The 21,298-nt window shown below is 43.2% G+C and overlaps 2 protein-coding genes across 2 annotated transcripts in view; both read right to left on the bottom strand.

Moving 5' to 3' along the window:
• Positions 1 to 39: 39 nt before the first annotated feature.
• On the bottom strand, positions 40 to 7,159 carry Ccna2 (cyclin A2). Its single transcript, XM_090356551.1, has 8 exons — positions 6,729 to 7,159; positions 5,798 to 6,047; positions 3,581 to 3,693; positions 2,936 to 3,159; positions 2,288 to 2,495; positions 1,539 to 1,652; positions 1,197 to 1,330; positions 40 to 720 (listed from the first exon to the last, which is right to left on the bottom strand). Exons 1-8 carry the CDS (start codon positions 6,936 to 6,938, stop codon positions 672 to 674), a joined length of 1,302 nt encoding a protein of 433 aa, XP_090212677.1. The 5' UTR covers positions 6,939 to 7,159; the 3' UTR covers positions 40 to 671.
• Positions 7,160 to 7,824: 665 nt separating this feature from the next.
• Positions 7,825 to 21,298, bottom strand: part of Bbs7 (Bardet-Biedl syndrome 7) — a 30,797-nt gene continuing 17,323 nt past the window's right edge. The window contains exons 12-20 of the mRNA XM_090356631.1: positions 18,959 to 19,033; positions 17,206 to 17,271; positions 15,063 to 15,202; positions 14,238 to 14,402; positions 13,079 to 13,188; positions 12,875 to 12,978; positions 12,626 to 12,749; positions 9,444 to 9,589; positions 7,825 to 8,221 (exon numbers count right to left, since the gene is read on the bottom strand). Of these exons, the coding sequence (XP_090212757.1) occupies positions 9,456 to 9,589; positions 12,626 to 12,749; positions 12,875 to 12,978; positions 13,079 to 13,188; positions 14,238 to 14,402; positions 15,063 to 15,202; positions 17,206 to 17,271; positions 18,959 to 19,033 (918 nt within the window). The 3' untranslated portion in view covers positions 7,825 to 8,221; positions 9,444 to 9,455. The remainder of the gene's footprint in view (positions 8,222 to 9,443; positions 9,590 to 12,625; positions 12,750 to 12,874; positions 12,979 to 13,078; positions 13,189 to 14,237; positions 14,403 to 15,062; positions 15,203 to 17,205; positions 17,272 to 18,958; positions 19,034 to 21,298) is intronic.

Raw genomic sequence — 21,298 nt, 5'->3', positions numbered from 1 at the left:
ATTCAAAAGTCCTTTAGAACTAGTTGTTTTTTTAAAAAAAAAACAAAAAACATTATGCTTTCAAATGAACATTTCTAGAGAACCTTGTCTATTTCACAAAAGTTCCCTATCTGTAATCTTTGAGTTTAAGTTGACAAGGAATAAGTTATTTAATAAGCTGCCCCACTACAAGCAAAGAGTGGAGAGAAGAGCAGGAGAGACATATGAGGGCGGGGGGCAGGCCACACTTTTCCCAGCTGTGCAGCAGACTGACCAGGTTGCTTAGGATTAGAAATGCCAGAATCGGAGGGTCTGCTTTCCTAGAGAGAAGAGCTCCCCTTATTGTACAGAAACCTCCAAGTGAGCATCTCTAAGTGATACCCCCAAAGTCATAGTTTTTACTTCAAATTAACCTTGACTTCCAAAGACTTCCAAATCAATTTATTTGGCAGCTTATGTTGGCAGCTGGCATCAATATTTTACCCAAACGACGTAAAATTAGCTAATTGTCTAAGATAGATACATGTACAAAAAGATATACAAATTAAAACCATTAAAAAATGATAGATACCATAATTTGTCCTTAGCCCAAACTTGTACATTCAGAAATGATTGTGAAATTAAAACCTAAGATTAAAAACTATACACCATGTACTTGGATTTACATTAGAAAGCAAGGCAGTCCTTCATAGTTACAGATTTAGTGTCTCTGGTGGGTTGAGGAGAGAAACTCCATGATACCTAGGACGGGAAAGAAATGTTTTTAGCCTTAATAAGTCACTAAACAGAGATCACCATGTACCCAAACTGCAGAATTGTTTCCGTCTGTGGGTGAGTCTGCTCGTGTTAGCTCAAGGAGGTTGTGCTCTACCACCTGAGCCACAGCGATATAAGAGCCTCACAGATTTCTTTACCAGGGCCGGCTTTGAACCTCGATCCTCGGATCTCAGCTTCCTTGGCAGCTTGAGTTACAGGCGTAGCCACCAACGCCCTGGTCCCTTCATTAACAACGGCACATGCTCAGCTTCCTCTCAAGGAACTACTTGGTGCTTTAATAGTTGTCCCTAGGCACCGTGGACAGTGGGTGCTCTAGTCTTTGTGCTCATATGGTTACCACCTATACATATATGACGTACACATCACCCGAAATCAAGGGTCAGAGCCGTTCACTGCAGCCCCCACCCTTCTCCCAGGCTCATCTCCCCACGGGCCCTTACTTTGAGTTCCTGTACTTTTCTCGGATGGACTGCTGTGCATGCTGGGGCGCTCTGAGGTAGGTCTGGTGAAGGTCCAGGAGGCAAGGCCTGAGGCTTTCCAGCGTGTATCCAGTCTTCTGGACTAATGATTCAGGCTACGGACAGGGAAGGGGGTTGAGTCAAAGCAGCAGTTTGCGTGTAACTCATCTTGAATACCTCCGTTCTGAGGTCACTATCCTGTCACTCATACCAACTCTGTCACATACACTACTGTGTCAAAGCAGCAAGTGAGTGATAGGGCCCCAACTTTAAGCACATGTTTCAGTTAAAGCAGTTGTGCAAAACGAAAACTTGAATACAAACCCAGCTCTGTCCTGTGATGGTATAGAGGGCTAAGTGAAAGGCGGCTCCGGCGATAACTGACGGCAGGTACTTCAAGTACGGGTCGGCATCTATCAGACATAACTCCCCCAAAAACTGCAATGGAAAACCATTTTGTCACAAAAGCTCTAGAATTCAAATCCATGCCTAGCCTGGGAGCAGGAAACTGCTGACAGCTTCATCCTGAACTGGGTCCACTACCTTAGTACTTTGCTTCCTTTTCTTCCCTTAGTAACCGTTTTTCTTGTGCTGGTCTTGAGGCTTGAGCTCAGGGTCTGGTCGCTGTCCCCGAGTTTGTGCGGGATCTCAGCTTCCTTGGCAGCTACTTACAGGTGTGAGACACGAGCACCCTGGTTCCTTTGTAAACAACTTTGCACTCTACCAACTTCCTTTCAAAGAACTACTTGGTGCTTCTCAATAGTTGCCCCTAATAGGCAATGGGACAACCAAACCAGTGGGTGCTTTAGGCCCTTATGTTTGTAGGGTTACTACCTATATGACACACATGCACCTCTCAATTACTCGCACGTGCTCACATATAATATGGCTGGTTGGAATGGCGCTTAATGTACACGATGAGTACAGATCCAACTTGTTTTCCCCTGCGTGTTTTCAATCCCAGTGGTGGAATCCATGGGAAGTGGAGAGCCAATTGCAGCTGTATCCTGGGCTAATGGACAGCTCCTCCCCAGCTGCAACTAGACCCTAACACCCCCCCCCCATGAACTTACCATCGCTAAGCTTTCCACTTTGCTGTTTGCTGGCTGCAGGTGCAGGAAGTACTGCGTAAGAAACTGGTTTACTGTTGGTGCAGCCAAGTCAAAAGCAAGGACCTTCAAAACCAGGTGCTCCATTCTCAGAACCTGTTTCTTAGAATAGGTATCATCTGTAATGTACACAAACTCTCCTACTTCTGGGGGGTATATTTCTTCAAACTTTCTAAAATGAAAAAAGTTTGAAATTGTAAGTCCTAACCAAAAAAAAAAGAGAGAGAGAAGCAAGCTTCCTAATTCAAATCTGAAATTCCATTATTTGAACAAAGCCACTGTCCAGGAACGGCAATTCCTGCCCCATGCCTGCCCAGATGTAATCTGGGCTCTGCTGAAGATGGAAGGAACTCTAGGCTTGCATTTTCACAGAGATACAGATTGTCACTGAGCCCTGCATGGGAGAAACTACACCCGGAAATTGAGTGCCAGCGGAGCCAGTTTTCATGGTCACAAACCCACCACATTATACCAGTGCGAGGAAAATTAGCGTTCTACATTCAAAAGCCATCTTGTCCTCCTCTACTTCCCTGATGGGCCCCCCTCACCAAGTCACCCCCAAAGCAGTGTCTGCCCTGTGGAATGTACCCCACGAAAACCCTGGTTCCTTACGAAGCGAGCAGCATGGCGGCCGTGCCCACGAGCTGGAGCTTCCCTCTCAGCACTGACATAGAAGACAGGAAGCGGTCGATGTAGTTGACGGCCAGGTGCAGCGTCTCGTTCTGCAGCTTGTACTCCTCCCCCACCTCCACCAGCCAGTCCACCAGGATGGCCCTCATGCTGTTGGTGATGTCGGGCTGTTTCTTCATGTACCCCACTTTAGGTTTACACTTCACCTGGTGGGAGGGAAGTGGACGATGTTCACAGGTGGCGACACATCCCTGTAATCCTAGCTACTGGGGAGGCCAACACTTAAGGATTGCAGTTTGAACCCGGCACAGGCAGGAAAAAGTCCATGAGATGCTTTTTATCACCAGTGAACCACCAAAAAGCACAAAGTGCAGCTGTGAGCCAAGTGGTAGAGTACTTTGCCTTGGGCAAAAAAGCAACCAGGCTGAGTTCATGCCCCAGGACAGGCGCGCTGCTGCCCTTCTGAAAACAGCTTACCATGAACAATTTTGCTAGAAATAGAAAGTCAACAACATTGCATCAGGGTAATTCACTAGTAATTAGATATTTCAGCTTTAGTCGTCTCCATTCCAATCTGCTCCACCTAGTGCAAGGGCAGGCAGGCAGGCAGGCAGGCCTCAGTCTCACCTCCATCTCCCTGAGGTAGGCGTGGATGTCCTCGTGGTACTCGGGCACTTCATTCACACTCACAGGCTTCTCATCTTCCAGCACAATCGACATGTCCATGGCATGCGGTGACTCTGGGCCATCCAAAGACAGGAGGGAGTGATTTTCTACTTAGTTCCTTGTGGGAATCTACTACTACTAAAGCATTTATTCAATTAAAACGAACATATCGTGACAGAGCACACTCTGTCTATTTCCATTCAGATCTGTCTATTTTACTTTGGAGTAATTTTAATGAATGAGGGAAAATACCAATAGGTCACTCATAGGATTTCAATATGATGTAAAAGTAATATTCATCTTCAACAAGAGTTAGAAGCATTGTACAGTGACTTGGTACTTAAAATTCAAGTTGACCAACTGAGGTTCGCAGTAAGAATTACACACCCCATCAGCTGACAGATCCAAAGCTCAGCTGGGTACAGCTAGAATCCATCAAATGGTTTCAAATAACTGTTCCTAAGAAAAATGCTTTGAATTGGGCAACTTGAACAGATCAACACCACACTCAAGGGATTCAAATGTTTTCTCGTTGTGTTGGTCCTAGGCTTGAACTCCAGGCCTGGGTACTCCCCCTGAGCTTTTGTGCTCAAGGCTAACACTAACCACAGCACCACTTCTGGACATTTTCTAAGTAGTTTATTGGAGATAAGAGTAGCTAGGCTTACAGATGTGAGCCACCAGTGCTGAGTGCTTATACATTACTTTTTATGGCTGGTCCTGGGGCTTGAATCTAGGGCCTGGGGCACTGCCCCAGAGCTGCTTTTGCTCAAGGCTAGCTATACCACTTGAATCACAACACCACTTCTGGCTTTTTTCCAAATAGTTTGTTGGAGACAAGAGTCTCATACACTTTTGCTGGCTGACTTTGAATCTCGATCCTTAGATCTCATCATTCTGAGTTGCTAGGCATAGAAATGAGCCACTGGCAACACCTGGGTAAATTATCTTTTAAGGTAAAGGATATCCTTATTTTTTGATCAAAGATCCCTTCAAGGTTAAAATTCTGTTGCTAAATTTATATCCAAAAGAATTTCTCCAACACCTGCCTCCCCCACCACATTCAATAGAACTAAAATGGATATAGACAGCAGTCCAATGGCTCACTCACCCTTTGTTAAAAAATAAACAGCAGAAGCTGTAAAAAGAACTGCCTTCAGCAACCACACTACCACTTATGTGAGTTAAGACAGTGTCACTTTCTGGTATGAAGCCATTCAGTTTTAGTTTTACAGAAAGGTGTCAGGTATCACAACAGGGTTTCCTCAAGGCTAGAGCTCTACCACTTGAGTTGCCACAGCACCATTCTGGCTTTTCTCTGTAGGTAGTACTGAGGAATAGAACCTGGGTCTTTGTACATGCTAGGCAAGCACTCTACCACTAGGCCAAACTCCTGGCCCTGATATCATCCTCAAACATGTGATATAAGAATTAAGTATGAAAGCCAGGCTTTGGTGGCTCATGCCTGTAAACCTACTCAGGAGGCTTGATATCTGAGGATCACAGTTCGAAGCCAGCCAAGGCTGGCTGAGACAGGAGGAGCTGTGGCTCAAGTGCTAGAGATCCAGTTTTGAACAGGGAAAGGGCCCAGTTTTCAAGCCTGGTATGTGTACACGTACACACACAGACACACACAGGCTCACAACATTTAAGATTATATCTTAAAACCAGGACTCTGATAAGTGTGTTATTATTAAAGCCAAGCATAGTGGCTCAAGTATTTAGGAGGCTGAGATCTGAGCCAGCCAGGGCAAAAAGTGTTTTGAGGTTACATCTATTAATTATCAAAAAGCTGGGCAAAAGGCATGGCTCAAGTGGCAGGGCACCAACTATGAGCAAGAATGCCATGTGAGAGTTCAAGAGCTCAAGCCTTAGTACCAGCATACACACACACATACACAAAGTAAGCGTCATGAATACAACAAATCTATTCTCCCAGCCAAATAAACATCCATGGAATCAGCCTAAATAGGCATTAGAACTTAATGACGTTGACATGATTGACAATGTCTCCAATGGAAAGTCAGATTCCAATTTGGGCCTTTTGTAGGCTAGTTAAGTCTTAGCTAGGAGTTGAGATTAAACCACACCCTTTCTTAAACCTATTAAAACAAACCTTAAAATGCCAATGGAAAAACCACCACCCTGAATTGATGGAAGATCTTCCTTAAAACGTACCAAAACTACCATCCATTGGAAAATCAAGAGGTACCAATGGTTTTCGTGTGCCAGACAAAGCAATGGCTGTTTCAAAAGCCAGCACATCGTCGCACTCGGTGGCTTTGGGTTCAGGGGGCGGCTTCTGAGACTCTTCAGGGGTTTCGTCGTCCACATGGATGGTGAAGGCGGGCTGCTTACAGTTGCCCTTCCAGGGAGGAAGAGTGCTGACAGGCTCATCGTTTAGCGGGAGGTCCTTCAGGGGTGCAGCCTGAAAAGAGCAAATGACTGGCTTTGAGTCGATGAGAATAAGTTATGCGCCCCTCCAGCCCCCAACCATGGCCTCAACACTTGCTTTTACTCCTATATATGGGTCAGGGACATTATTTAGCTTTCTGGAGCAAACAGTGATCCAGGGTTAGGAACACCGTGTCCCAATTTGTCACAGACATTCCTATAGGCAAACTCCACATAAACAGAACTGGAACTACAAAGTACTCGAGGTTAACTAGCATGGTGGGGGGATTCCTGCCAATGGATACAGGACGAACTGGCGAAACAAGAACGAACGTGTGGATCCACACTCTTTACCCTAGGGCGGAGCGGCGGAGCCAACCGCGCGAAAATGGCGGCACTGACCAAATGCAAGGTATTTTTTGTTTAGCTCTTCGCTAGGAGGAGAGGTTAGTGACTTGGGCCGACGGCGAGCCTGGGAGATCGTGGGTCCTCGGGGGTGCCCGGGGGTGGAGAGGGAAGGGAGGGGAAGGCTCGCGAGGGCCAAGAGGCCGCAGCAGCACCGAAGACCGTGCGGCTGGGGCTAAGGGAGGGCGCTGCCAGTCGCGTCCTCCAGGCCCAAGCCACCGACCCAGACCCCGGCCCCGGGGCCTCCCGGGCCGCCCCGCGGCCTGCCCGGTCTCCACCCCGCGCAAGGGCTGTCGCCCGCCGAGCTCACCCGTCGCGTCTTGGCCCTCGACGGCGCCGCCGCCCGCGGTGGGCCGGCTTTGAGCACCGCGGGCGCGGCCTGGCTCCGCGGCTGCCGAGCGGGCGCCGCATTCTCCGGGTTGATGTTCTCCTGGTCCTCCAGGGGAGCCGCCTGCGGCAAGGTCGGCAGGGCCTTGCCCGCGTCGCGGGCCGTAGCCCTCGGTGCCGATCGGCCCAGCATCTCGGCTCCCGCAGGCGAGCGGGATCGTCAGCAGCCCCGAGCCCTGTGCGCTCCGCCCCGCAGACCCGACGCTGCAGCTCTGGCGCCTGCCGCAGGCCCTGCCAGCCTGGCCTGCCCGTGCGGGACCGCGGAGGCCGTGAAACGTGCGGGCCGACGCTGCGGGGCGCGGAGACGCGCGGACGCCCCGCGATGCAGCCAGCAGCCCGCCGGAGCGGCGGCTGTTCGAGCAGTTCAAGTATCCCGCGACTATTGAAATGGACCAATGGCCGCGGCCCGGGCGCGTGACGTCACCGAGGCGACGCGACGGGCGGGGAGCCGCCGGGGGCGGGAGGGAAGGGCGGGGAGGCGCCGGCGCTCACCTCTCGCGATTTTTAAACTGAGCCAATGGCGGTCGCCGCCAGGGTGGCAGGCGGCGGGCCTCCCCCGCCGCACCGACTGGGTCCTCTGTCCGTCGGCCTCGGGGACCTCGACGGGCTCCCGGGCCGCGCGCCGGTGAACTGGCCCCGGCAGGGCGACTCCATCCCGCAGCCCCGCAGCGCACGGTGCGCGTGCGCGCGGGTGCTGGGCTCGAACCCGGGGCCTGGGCGCCGCCCCTGAGCTGTGTGCCACTTGAGCAACTGTTTTAATTGTGGGGGTGATGTGCGGAGGGCCTAGTTACATTTGCCAGGTAGTGAGTAAATTACTTCTTGAACATTGATGCCCCTTCCATGTTTTTCTCTCTTTCCCTCCCTCCGTTTATACAGTACACCAGGTACTGAAGAAGAGCTACATACATCCCCAGCAACTCTTTTGCAATATGTATGACCTTAATGAAATAAGTCAACTATAATGCTTTTAACAATTTTTAATTTAACATTGAATTACATTAATATTAACATAGATATAAAAATACAACATAAAAAATACAACAATCATTGTTCTCTGGAAATGTATGAGTCTACTTTTCTTGAAAGAATAGCATATTTTCCATTATTTAAAGCCATTAAAAGCCTTATTCCCCTGAACTGAATAAATAAGGAATTTATGAATATAACTTATGTAGCTCCACAATCTGATTGTCTTTCATATGTACTGACTAGGAAAGTCAGTAGATACTTGGATTAAGAAAAAACTCAGGTGCCAACATAATCTTGCCCAATTAGTGCTGTCAGAGCCAGTTCTTTTTTCCCGGGCTGCTTACATAGCTCTATGCTATATGCTTGCTCAAGCATTTCACTAACTTCAGTAGTGTGGTAAAATGTCCCCAAGCAGGGCAGGTATCAGCTGCAAACAAATTCCAACTCCTAGGGGAAAGAAATTGCAAGGTTATAACACAGGAATTCAGGACACTAACACTGGTCTCTGGTTCCAGCTTTCTAAAATACTGGCAAAGCATGTCTTCTTAATCCCATTAATTTCACCGAGAATCACTTTTAAAAAAATAATAATTTGACAAACTTATAGAACAGTTGTGAAGATCAAATAAGGCACTTTGACAACACAAAAACATTTTAAAAATGGGTAGTGGGGGGGTCACACTTTACGCCTACTTAGGAGGCTGAGATCAAAGGATCTCAGTTTGAAGCCAGCCTGGGCAGAAAGTCAAGACACCATCCCCAGCTAATCAGCGAAAAACAAGCTTGGAGATAAGTCTCAAGAGGTAGAGCACCAGCCATAAAGGTCAGAGCTGGGTGTAGTGGCTCATGCCTGTAACCCTAGCTACTCGGGAGGCTGAGATCTGAGGATTGAGGTTCCAAGCCACCTGGGCACTATAAAATATGTGAGACCTTGTCTCCAATTAATCAAAAGAAAACTGAAAGTGGAGCTATAGTTCAAGGAGTAGGGCGGTAGCCTTGAGCTGAAGAGCTCAGGGACAATGCCCAGGCCTAGAGTTCAACTCCTTCAACCAACAAAAAAAATAAATAAATAAATAAAATAAAATAAAACTCAGGAAGAGCAGGAAGCTCAGAGTCTAAGCCTCCCCCCAATTTCATTTTAAATCTGGAGTCTACACATTGATGTGTATCTTATGAAAACTGAATATATTATTCTTATTTCCTAAATAGTATCAATGTACAAATTTAAGTATCCATTCACTGTAATATGTCTTAATCATTCATTTCAAAAATTAAGGTTCTCTTTATTTTAAAGTTATCGCTGTCAAAAGAAACAGAATTGGCAATGTAGAGGTTTGGCTCAAGTGGTAGAGTGCCCTAATTCAAAGTCTAGTACTACAAAAAAAAAAAAGCAGGGAGGGAACAGCTTTAAAGTCCTCATATCTCAATGTTTAAAATTTTTATTTTTTGTGATAGGATCTCACTATGTAGCTTAGGTTGGCTCAAACTTGCTGGGTGGCTAACTCAGGCTAGTCTTGGGCCTGACATCGCTTTCCAACTGCTGCGATTATAGGCGTATACTATCAGGACCAGCATCAAATATGTTTACATGTTAAAAGTTACCTTGTAATTCTGCAGATCCTAAACATCTTATTGTTACTGTTGAACAGAACACCCTCTGGACCCTTACCTTACACATCTTTTATGCGGAGTCAAAGAAAGCAATCAGTGCATTCTGATCGTAACTGTCAAGAATCTCCAGCAACAGGGGTACTTTGCTTTTGACATTGGTTCCTTTGAACTTAAATTTGTCTATGAAAAGGTCAGTGATCATACCTATAAAGAAAAAAAATGTTAGTTGTCATCAATTCCTTTAATGGCATACTATGTAGTGCAAATAATTTCTTGATAATTCATTCCTAGTACTCTGAAATTCCTTTACTTAAAATACACAGATCAAAAAGCGTCCATGCTTTAGAAATATTTGTGAGGAATTTTAAGGCAAGTTCCAGGATAATATTTAACTAATGACTGGGTATAAGCCATTAATTCAGATAACAACTGGTTATAAGCTATTAATTCACACAATTGTCTGTTTTGAATTATTATTGTGACTTGAAAGCCAAAAGTCTGGGGGCTCAAAGAACACACTTTTGTGTGTATCAGATATAAAATGGTAATAATTTAAGCTGCTAAGCCTTTATCCAAAACTCTTGATGTAAAAGGTCTATTCCAAAAAAACTCTTCAAACTTTTTAGGAAGAGCATAAAAGCAACATACCAATGTATTTGTTTTGAGGACTTGAGTACAAACACTAGTTAATTCACAATAAAATATGTGGATGAGTATTTGCACTAAGGGGGATCTAAAAGATCAGAGATAAAAGATCCATGTGTCACCGTAAGTTAAGTTTCATCATTAACTAAATTAAGCTGAATTTTGCTACCACATGGTTTATGGAAAAAAAAAAAAAAAAACACTTGGGCTTTAAAGCCTTGTGCTGGTGGCTCATGCCTGTAATCCTGGCCATTGAGATTGCACTCTGAGGATCAAGGATCAAAGCTAGCTCAGGCAGGAAAATCCATGATACTCTTACCAACTAATCAGCAAAAAGCCTGAAGTGTAGGTGTAGCTTCAGAGGCAGAACTCTATCCTTGAGCAAAGCTATGCTCAAGGCCCTGAACCCAAGCCTCAGAACCAGCACACATACACATTAAAAAAAAATTGGGGAGGCTGAGAATGTGGATTAATGATAGATTGCTTGTCTAGCATGCATAAAGCCCTGGGTTCGATTCCTCAGAATCAATACACAGAAAAAAACGGAAATGGCACTATGGCTCAAGTGGTAGAGTGCTAGCATTGAGCAAAAGAAGCTCGGGACAGTACTTAAGCCCTGAGTTCAAGCCCCAGGATTGGCAAAAACAAAAACAAGAAAACAAAGAAAAAAATTACTTTGGTTTCCAAAGCTTTCTGAATTTTAGAATCACTAGTTATAGATGGAGAATTAGTCCCATCAAAGTTATTATAAGACTGAAACAAAGCTTGTTCTTGTTACAGTTTGTGAGAAAGTAAGTCTGGATAATAAAGACATGCTCTAGGTGATTAAGGATCAATGTGAACAGATAGCAAACGGCCCTCTGGTAACTGGAAAAACTCATTGGAGGGCAGAAAGTACACATCCAGGGAAGGAGTTCTACTGCTGGTGTTGCCACTGATGAGGCATGTAACAGTGAAGTCTTCAGCCTTAACTACAAGTTCAAAACTAAAGAAAAAAGAAAAAGAAGCTGACTGTCAGTGGCTCACATCTGTCATCCTAGCTACGCAGGAGGCTCTGATCTGAAGAGCAAGGTCCAAAGCCAGCCCAGGCAAGCCCAGGAGACTCATCTCCAGTTAATCACCAAAAAGCTGGAAGTGGAGCTATGGTACATACACACACACAGACACATATGCATGCGAACACCATCTATCTTTCAGGAGAAATAATCACCTGATTATGGAGTTGATATCCATGCTGTGTCACACAGGACTTATATTCCTCAGGTGGCCCTGCCTTTTTTTAAAAAAACTTTTCAGAGTAATATGTAAAACACCTAATTTCTTACTACAAAGGCAAATCTGGCACAGCACATAAATAGCCTTTATTAAATTTTGTTTAAAAGTATTACTTTATGGGCCTGGGAGTTTGGCCTAGTGGTAGAGTGCTTGCCTAGCATGCATGAAGACCCACGCTCAATTCCTCGGTACCACATACATAGAAAAAAAGTGGTGCTGAGGCTCAAGTGGCCCTGAGCTCAAGCCCAGGACTGGCAAATAAATAAATAAATAAATAAATAAATAAATAATAAATAAATAATTACTTTATATTTTTTTGGGGGGGGGTGAGATTTGCGTCAAGAAGCCCCAAGCTGCTTTGTCTTCATGTACTCTACCACCTCCAGGCATTTTTTTTCTTTTTGGTTTGTCATGGGACTTCAACTCTGAGCCTGGGCATTGTCCCAGAGCTCTTTAGCTCAGGCTACTGCCCTAACCCTTGGGCAACAGCACCACTTCTGGTTTTCTGGTGGTTAACTGGAGATAAGAGTCTCAGGTTCTTTAGTGCCAGACTGGCTTTGAACCTGTTCCTCAGATCTCAGCCTCCTGCATAGCTAAGATGACAGGCGTGAGCCACCGCGCCCAGCTCCTCCAGGCCTTTTTTATTTGGGCTGTGGTTAGGTTCTCCGTCTACTGTCATGGTCTTTTAGCTAAGAGAGCCCTGCCTGTGGCTTCCTGGTAGCTGGGATGGCCCCTGTGTGCCACAATGCTTTTGAAGACAGAGTCTCACAGATTTTTTCTGTATATGGATAACCTGGACCTTGATCCTCCCAATTTCACCCTCCTATGAAGGAAAGAGGGCGGCCGTTTCGCACCGCTGTGTGCACCTCTGCACTGTGAAGTGACTCTGCGGACCTACTGCCATAGCTGCCTCCCAGCTGAGCAAGCGTGATAGGTGTGAGCCACGGGTACCCAGCTTCCCTTTTTTTATCTTCATTTTTAGTCCTGAGCTCTCCTTTGCTCAAGTCTACAGTTCTGCCACTTAAGCCCAGCTTTACTTGTTTGTTTTAGTGGTAGTCTCATGGACACTCTTGCCTGGGCTGGCTTTAAACTGTTAACCCTCAGCTCTCTTTCAGCCTCCTGAGGAGCTAGGATTACAGGAGTGAGCTACCAGCACCAGGCCAGATTTTAATCTTTTTTAGAATTAAAACATAAAACTAGCTTGGACAAGTACAGAAATATTCTGCACAGTAAGTTGCTTTCTACTTGTCTGTCTGACCAGCTTCTTTCACAGTCCTTGACAGCCAGCCAGCCAGGTATAGAATAGAATGGTCCACGAACCATAGAGTCTCTCCAGGTGCGCAGGCTGTTTTTTGTACTCTTCTTGTAGATGATCCGCCTCTTCTAGAATACATCGGTATTCTGGTATCAGAAAGTTTGTGTTTCCCTCATGAACCTGCAGTTCCTTATGTCAAAGTAAACAACAAAGCACCTTAGTCACCAAAATTTAATCTACTACAGTATTAACATTACAATATTAGAAGTCTTATGACTTAAAAACTATAACAAGTTCAGAACCCACATACTTACTTTTAAAGCATCAATTAACTGCACCTTCTTAGCCAAAAGCAATTGGTACTCCAGCTTTGGGTGGATAAGCTTTAAAGTATGTTTGACAGAGACTTCATTTATCTCTAGGCATGAAGAGATCAATTACTCATCAGAAACATGATTATTATAACAACAACAACTATAGAAAATCAGAAGGACTAACTTGTTCTTTCTGAGTTTTACCGTATGATATGTTGAGGTTAATTTTCCTTTTCGTGGCTTCTTTGGAAAGCACATCCTTTAGGATGGATATTGTAGAAATATTGTCAGATTTAAAAACTCCTTGTCCTTTTCTATAAAATTAAGATTTTGATTTTTTAAAAAGAAAAGCTGTAGAAGGAAGTCCCCCAGGAATACCCAGTTTATAACAAAGTACTTAGTGTTGAGATTTCATTGTCCTGGTTTCACAGGACAGACAGTGAGAATGATGACTGTATCCGTCCCCTCCCTTCTCTTCATCTACTCCCTCCTTCTAGCTCTCCCCCAGCTCTAGTAGTGGATTCAAGCTCACAGTCAAAAGAGGTCCACCTTGGCATCCTCCCCTGTATATACTTTACTTCGGTTACTATGCTTGTGTGCATATTCATATGAACCTGAATGTGTTCAATTATATACTTCCAGACTGATTTAACAATTAGAAGAACATTAAACCACAGAATGGTAAAGGGCAACAGTATCCTATTATAAAAACATATATATATATATATATATATATATATATATATATATATAATAAGCTAGGGATATGTGAAACATCTGCTAACATGTAGGTTCGTGTTTTCAAGAGTAATTGTCATAGGCTTAGACACACACGAGCTTTTGCAACATAAAGTAAAACACACCTAGAGCTGATGCTAAAAACCAATTTGATTCCTGACGAATTCTTAGCCTCCAAAGGCTAAATTGTGAGGCGAAAGCATGTTCATACTGTTTACAGAGCTCAGCATAGCTGGAGTAGGATAGAAGGGCAAGTAGATTGTTAATCCTCCCTAAGGAAGGAATCCTAAAAGCAGAGAAGATTGAACTCTCCCCTCCCACAGAATAAAACAAAGCAAAACTCACCCAATCCCCTAGAGACAGAAGCAAGAACCAACCAGAAGGCAAAGACCTTGAACAGGAGTCAAATGCATAGAACAGATGGGAAGAAACTAGCTTAGGGCACTTCACATTCCAACAGGACAAGGAAAGGGCTGAGCTTGGCCTTTACTAGGCACATGCCTAGTGTGCAAGTGGTTCTGGTGTCCCACCTCTTTGAAATAATTACTGCCTTGACACAAATGAAACTCAGACATTCTGTCTCCCTATGGTGATCCTTGTGAGCCAGCAAATAAGCCAGATTTACCTGTAGACACTTTCCAGTTGTGTATCAAGAAAGGTGTTCTGAAAGCAGAATGTGACACTCTCTCCTGCGGGAGGTTTCTCAGGAACGTCAGGTAGGCAAAACACCACCCAGGAGTGGATTTCGGCAAAACTGAACTGGCCTGTCAGAGTCAGGGTGTTCATGGGTCTGTAATTGACAGTATAGCACATAGGAAACATGTGTATGTCAAAGGATAGAGGTAGATCTCTTCATGGAAAGAGTCAACATAATGTGAAGGCAAAGAATTCTTTGAGGAAGGTAGAAATAGATTTGATACCTTGCTGTATTATACTAGTTGTGTGCCACTGGACAGGTTAGAGCACAATACCTTCTATCTTACACGGATTGGGGATAAATCTACCTTACAAAAAGCACATAATCAAGTAACAAAGGGAATAAAGATTGAAGAATTAATTAAGGCCAAGTGTGGTGACACACACCTGTATGTGTAAATAATAATATACAGTAAGTCTGAACCAAATGGATGGTTTGGAAGATGTGAAAAAATACAAAGCATAAAGAACGAATAGGATACAGAAGTAAGGAATAAAAAAGGCACAAGAAACTTTTGAGGTTATTCAGACCATTCATTTGTAAATAAAAACATTTCAAATCTGGAGACATTAAAATTGTTTCCCTCACCTGGGTGCTGGTAACTCATGCTTAATCATTTGGCAATCCTAGTTCTAAGAAAGCATAGGCAGGCAAAGTAGAAAGAGCTAAAGAACTTATACTAGAAACATAAAAGCCAGCTTATGTGAGTAGTGTAGTCACTCAGAAAGGAACCTGATCACTTCTCTGTCCTACCGGTCATGGTGAATGAAGTGAGTTCTCTGATGGAGGGACAGAGGTCTGATGTGGTATTGTCGGACCTGACAGGTTTTGGGTTGAATTCTTGGAGTCACATATGCTTGAAGTGTGCCATATTGGCCTTCGATTGAGCGAACCTGGTGCAACACAGAAGAGAAAAAGGAAGGATGAACAAACAACAGCATAAATTCATTTAAATGTTCAGTGCAAACTGCATTTTCAATTTTTGAGCTACTGAGGTTTCTTTTATGTTTGTGTATGTGTCAACAGGAGGCTTGAATTCGGGGCCTGAATGTTTCCACTCACACCTGGCACTCACTTAAACCACAGCTCCACTCCAACTTTTCTGGGGTTCACTGGAGGTAAGAATCTCATATGAGTTTACCACCCAGGCTGGCTTCAATTTGCAATCCTCAGAGCTTAGCCTCCTGAGTAGCTGAGAGTACAGGTATTTATTCCATACCATCCTGACTAATAAACAATCATTAATATTACAGAATCTACTAATACGAAAAATAAAACAAAATGATAATGTTCATAATTAAGTATATAACAGCTTCATCACACATTCACACTAACTTGATATGAAAAGGTATCATGTGGCAGAATTTCTCCTGAAATAGCATATTTTGAGTTTCAGAACATCAACAATACCAGTAGAAAAAGTTACACTCTTTAATCACGGTTATATTAAAGGCATATCAAAACTAAAAAACCTGGCCACCAGTGGCTCACGCCTATAATCTTAGCTACTTAGGAGGCTGAGATCTGAGGACTGAAGGCAAAAAATTGAGAGACTCTTATCTCCAATAAACTACTCTGAAAATGCCAGAAGTCGCACTGTGACTCAAATGGTAGAGTACTAACCTTGAGCCAAAGAAGCTCAGGGACGATACCCAGGCCCTGAGTTCAACCCCAGGAACAGCAAAATAAATAAAGTTAAAAAAATAAACATCACGCTATAGAAAAAACGAAGGTGAGGCCAGGAGCATGGCCTAATGGTAGAGTGATTGCCTAGCATGCACAAAGCCCTGGGTTCAATTCCTGGGTACCACATACACAGAAAAAGTCAAAGTGGTACTGTGGCTCCAGTGGTAGATTGTTAGCCTTGAGAAAGCCCAAGGACAGTGCCCAGGCCCTAAGAACAGCCCTGGACTGGCCAAAAAACAAAACAAAAACCTAAAGTGAATTTCAGTACTATGTTCAATATTTAATTGTAAAGATGATTGTAGTTTACTAAGCTGCTAAAAAAAAAAAAAGTGTGTAGAGCAAATTAAATCACCAAAATGAAATTGGTGAAACCGATACAGAAGAAAAAACACAAGGGGAAAATACCTAGATCACTTCAATAACCCAACTGGTTTCATTTATACCATGACAGGACCTCTTGATAAACATAAAAATCAATGCAATTTGAATATTAAATGTTTGATAATAAGGAATAGTTAATTTTTTAGTTTGAGAACATTATTGTTATTAATATTTAAGAAAGTCTTGTAGATATTCATACTAAAATATTTACAAACAAAATTACTTTAAGTATTGCTTCAAAATGACAGTATAAACAAGAATGGCATGAACTTGTCATTGCTAAAGCTAGTAATAAATATATAGAAATGATTACTCTTACATGGTTGAAACTTTTCATAATAGAAAATTACAAAAAAATCCAGTTAGAAGAAACTGTAAAATAACTACTTTTGAGTGCTAAATCTTAATCTTAAATCTAAATGTTAATCTTTTGAGTGCTTAATCTTAAACTGGGGTCTATGGCTCACACATGTAATCCCAGCTATGCAGGTTGCTGAAATCAGAGATCATAATTGAAGGCCAGCCTGACCAGGAAAGTTCATGAGACTCTTATCTCCAAAAACCCAGAACTGAAGCTGTAGCACAAGTAGGAGATCACTAGTCTTCAGGGAAAAGGCTAAGCAAGAACACAGGGCCCTGAGTTCAAGCCCTAGTATTAGTGTACAAGCACACACACACAGCAGATCTGTGGTTTGGGATAAATTAAACCTCTGGTCATTCTAAAGTCACTGCTCTAAAATGGTGTATTACATGGAGAGATTCAGTGGAAAGAAATGCCATCACATGTAAGGCATACCAGGAAGAAAAAGCACAATGTAAATGGCCTTACCTTGAGCTCCAGCCTTGTGGTATTGGCCTGGCACCGGTAAGTGGCGAGAAGAAAATTTTCACTGGACTTGGGAAGAAGTCAAAGTTGAGGAAAAGGAAGATCCACTTTAATAATAATTTTAAAAAAGCATCCACAGGGAAAACGTTTCCCATTTATTTAAACATTTACCATTTGTGCTAAGTGCTTTCCCAATTATTTTCCTTTGTTCCTATAAACAACCCTCCCTGAAAAGTCTACTAAGTAATCATGTTTCACAGGAAGGAGGAGTTAGTAAATATCCCCGAAGGAGTGAGTGATAAAAGTGGAACAGGTGCAGGGAGTCAGCTCCAGTCATTACCTTTTGTGCTGCTCTAGTCTGCTTTCTCCAGTGCAGCTAAAGCTTGTGTTGTTTTTCCCTGATCTCAGTAGTTAACACCAATAAAGTGACACTTCCCACAGCAAGAGGTGCAACACAGTGGGCACTTTCCACTGCATGGGTGTGAAATACAGGAAGCATTTCCCATAACATGGACACAATCTCATGACAGGTAATTGGTACATGTTAAATGTTCAATGAATGTTTGCTAAATGAAGGTTAATGTATCATTCAACTCGCCCCTAAAACTAGAAAGGGACAGGATTATGTTCCTAGGCGGGTATATGAGAACCTGTATAGTTTCTAAAAATTTGAAGACCTTGCATTTGGCGGAGAAACCCCTGAGAGAGGAGGTACACCTGGTGAGACAAGCTGGAGAAGTAATTAGGAGCTGAAGCATACCACAGTGAGGAATCCAGTCTTACACCTAGCATATCTAAAAAGGTTGTAGGAAATGGTAAAATGGTATTTTGTATTTAAAATTTTTTTTTCTTCTGCCTTCCTGAGGCTTGAACTCAGGCCCTGAGTACTGTTCTTGGGATTTTTCAAGGTTGGTGCTCTACCACTTGATCCACAGCAACACTTCCAGCTTTTTCTGTGTAAGTGGTACTGAGGAATCGTACAGAGGGCTTCATGTATGCTATGCTAAGGCAAGTACTCTACCACTAGGCCACGTTCCTGGCCGGATATTTTGTATTTTGGGAGGACTTCTCTGGAAGCAGCTTACTGTACAGTGAGGAGGTGAGTAGAAAGACTGGAGGCAAAGGAAATGAGAAATGAAGACTACATCAAGGCAGTGGGAATGGAAAAGAAGCTAAGCAGAATGGTGAAAGGCCTAGAAATAGAACTGGCAGAACCTGGGACTCCAGGACACCACTTAGTTTCTGGATTTCCCAAGGATAGGGGAGGGAACAGCAGCAGATTTTGAGAGAAAGGCTGTGAAGGGACTGCTCTTTCACAGTGGCTCAATCCCTGTAACCCCACTACTGACAAGGTTGAGATCTGAGGACTGTGGTTCAAAGCCAGCCTGAGCACAAAAGTCCATGAGATTCTTATCTCCAGCCAACTATCAAAAAGAGATGGAAGTTGAGCTGTGGTTCATCTCTGAAAGAAAAAAGCTAAGGGACAGTGCTGAAGGCAAGCACAAAAACAAAAATAGAACACCAAACCCTCACAGCATGTGTAGACTTTAATCAAGAGGGCCTAGGAGACTGAGATAGAAGAGGTGGGAGAGGAAGAATGACAGAGGGGGTGAAATTAATTGAAATACAGCGTGAACATGTATGGAGATGCAACCATGAAATTTCTCCCTATGCAATTAATATAACTTCTCCTCTAAAAGAAAAAAGTAGACTAAAAATGAAAACAGATCAAGACATATTTGAATTTTTGACTCACCTCAGAATCACAGCTGCTAAAGCTAACAACAGCAGAGTTCTTGTCCACATCAAGTAAATCTATTGGAACATCACTCTACAGGCAATATTAGGAAAAAATATTCAGAAGGAAAACTTCAAAGTGTTCACAAAGAATGTCTTCTATAGGGTTCTCCTTAGTTCTAGGTTATGATCCATTTTACTTTTGAGAGGATAAATTCTCTTAACTTAAACTAGCTAGCATATACTTCTAGAAAATGAAGTTTATAATATACATAAGCCAGTCTGGGGGCTTGAACTCAGAACCTGGGCACTGTCCTTGAGCTTTCTCAAGGCTAACACTCTAACACTTGAACCACAGCACCACTTCTGGATCCTCTGTGAATCAAAACCAGGGCTGTATGCATGCTAAGCAGGCACTCTACCATTAGGTCACACTCCTAGTCATAACCTATGTTTTATTTCAAATCATTTTTTATCTAATTTTGATGATCAGAAATAATACGATATCAGCTATCCCTGTGTCTTACAAGATTAACTTTTCTAATAGAGGCCTTACAAAAATAAAGTGTTCCCATAGGCCACCTGTGTATGGCCACATGGCTGGGGTCTATAAAGGTAGCCTGTAAGATCAGGCGGGGTCGCTCTCTCATTCACATCCTAGAGGTGGCCCTGACAGGTCAGTATGATTCTCGATGCTAGGCGCGGAATAAAACTGTTTAACTTAACTTCCAAAAAAAAGCCAACAACAACAAAAAAACAAAATGTACATGTTTTCTCTCGTAAGTGGATATTAGATCTAATTATAAACATACATGAAATGATACACATCATATAAAGAAAGAAATATAAATACACACATGCATGTCATTCCTTCCATCTTTCTCACCCATCTCTTCTAGCCCATCCTTTCAAATCACCTGGTACCAATTTCACATGTGCACAAGGAATCTTATTATTGTAGTCATCTACCCATTCTCTCATGCTTCATCTGCCCTTCCTCCTTCTGACCTCCTTCCCCCCCCAAAAAAAATGTTTGAGCTTCCTGATACTCATTTTTTAAACTATAAATTAGTCATTCAAAGGAGTTATATCATTGGAATCATTCCCTGTGTATACTATACTTTAGTCGATTTGTGTGCATGTGTGTGTGTGTGTGTGTGTGTATGCTGGAAGAGATGGGTGAGAAAGATGGAAGGAATGACATTGATAAGATTTCTTGTACTCTTAACCTAATATGATGAAACTCTTGTACAACTAAAGATAATAAAAGCAATAATAAAATATTAAAATTAAAAGTAGTAAAAAATAAAGTTTAATCTTCCTATTTTCTCTTAGTGTTGAAAACAACCTCAAGCTTTAAATAATGGCCTTATAATGTATGGGAACATTCTAATTTTGTCAGTTCCCTTTTATCAATTTTAATTCATCCACTATAGTAAAGGAGATAATCTGGGACTTCCCCTAAAGAAGCTTGGAGGAGAAAGCCGTTGCCTTACATCCTATGAATGGGGAACCTGGAGTTGTTCAATGAGCTGCCTTGAGCTAATGTGAACGAAGACTTTGCTATTTTTAAAGATGAGTAATCTCGGGCCGGGAGTTTGGCCTAGTGGTTAAAGTGCTTGCCTAGCATGCACGAAGACCCGGGTTCGATTCCTTGGTACCACATACATACAAAAAAAAAAAGCCGGAAGTGGTGCTGAGGCTCAAGTGGTAGAGCTCTAGCCTTGAGAAAGTCCAAGAACAGTGCTCAGGCCCTGAGCTCAAGCCCAGGACTGGCAAAAAAAAAAAAAAAAAAAAAGATGAGTAATCTCATCTTGACCTGAATTTCTGTATAGCACCTCTATAGTAACAATAGAACATATTGAAAAACAATCTGACCTTGACTAGACACCAGTGGCTGATGCCTGTAAAGGTTGTTCAGGAGGGTGGGATAGACAGGTGGGCACCAGTGGCTCATGCCTGTCATCCTCACTACTCAGGGCACAAAAGTCCAGTCTGTGAGACTCTTATCTCCAATTAATCATCAGAAAACTCCAAGTGGTGCTGTGGTTCTAGTGGTAGAGCTCTGGCCTTAAGCTGAACTGCTCAAGAACAGTATGCAGGCCCAGAGTTTAAGCCTTATGACTGACCAAAAAACAAACAAAAAAAGAGGCTAGGATATTAAGATCACAGTTGGAAGCCAGTATGAGAAGTAAAATCTGTAAGACTCTTATCTCCAATCAACCAGCATAATGCTAAAAGTACAGGTGTGGCTCAGATGGTAGAGCATCAGCCTTGAGTGAAAAAGCTAAGGCACAGTGCCCAAGCCGAGTTAAGACCCAGGACCAGCACACACACATGAACACACACACACACACAC

Source organism: Megascapheus bottae, chromosome 23 (genome assembly GCF_031878675.1).
Source record: "Megascapheus bottae isolate mThoBot1 chromosome 23, mThoBot2.hap1, whole genome shotgun sequence".
Taxonomy (NCBI): domain Eukaryota; kingdom Metazoa; phylum Chordata; class Mammalia; order Rodentia; family Geomyidae; genus Megascapheus; species Megascapheus bottae.
Note: the sequence above shows the minus strand (reverse complement) of the source record. Positions and strands in the feature narration are given on the sequence as shown.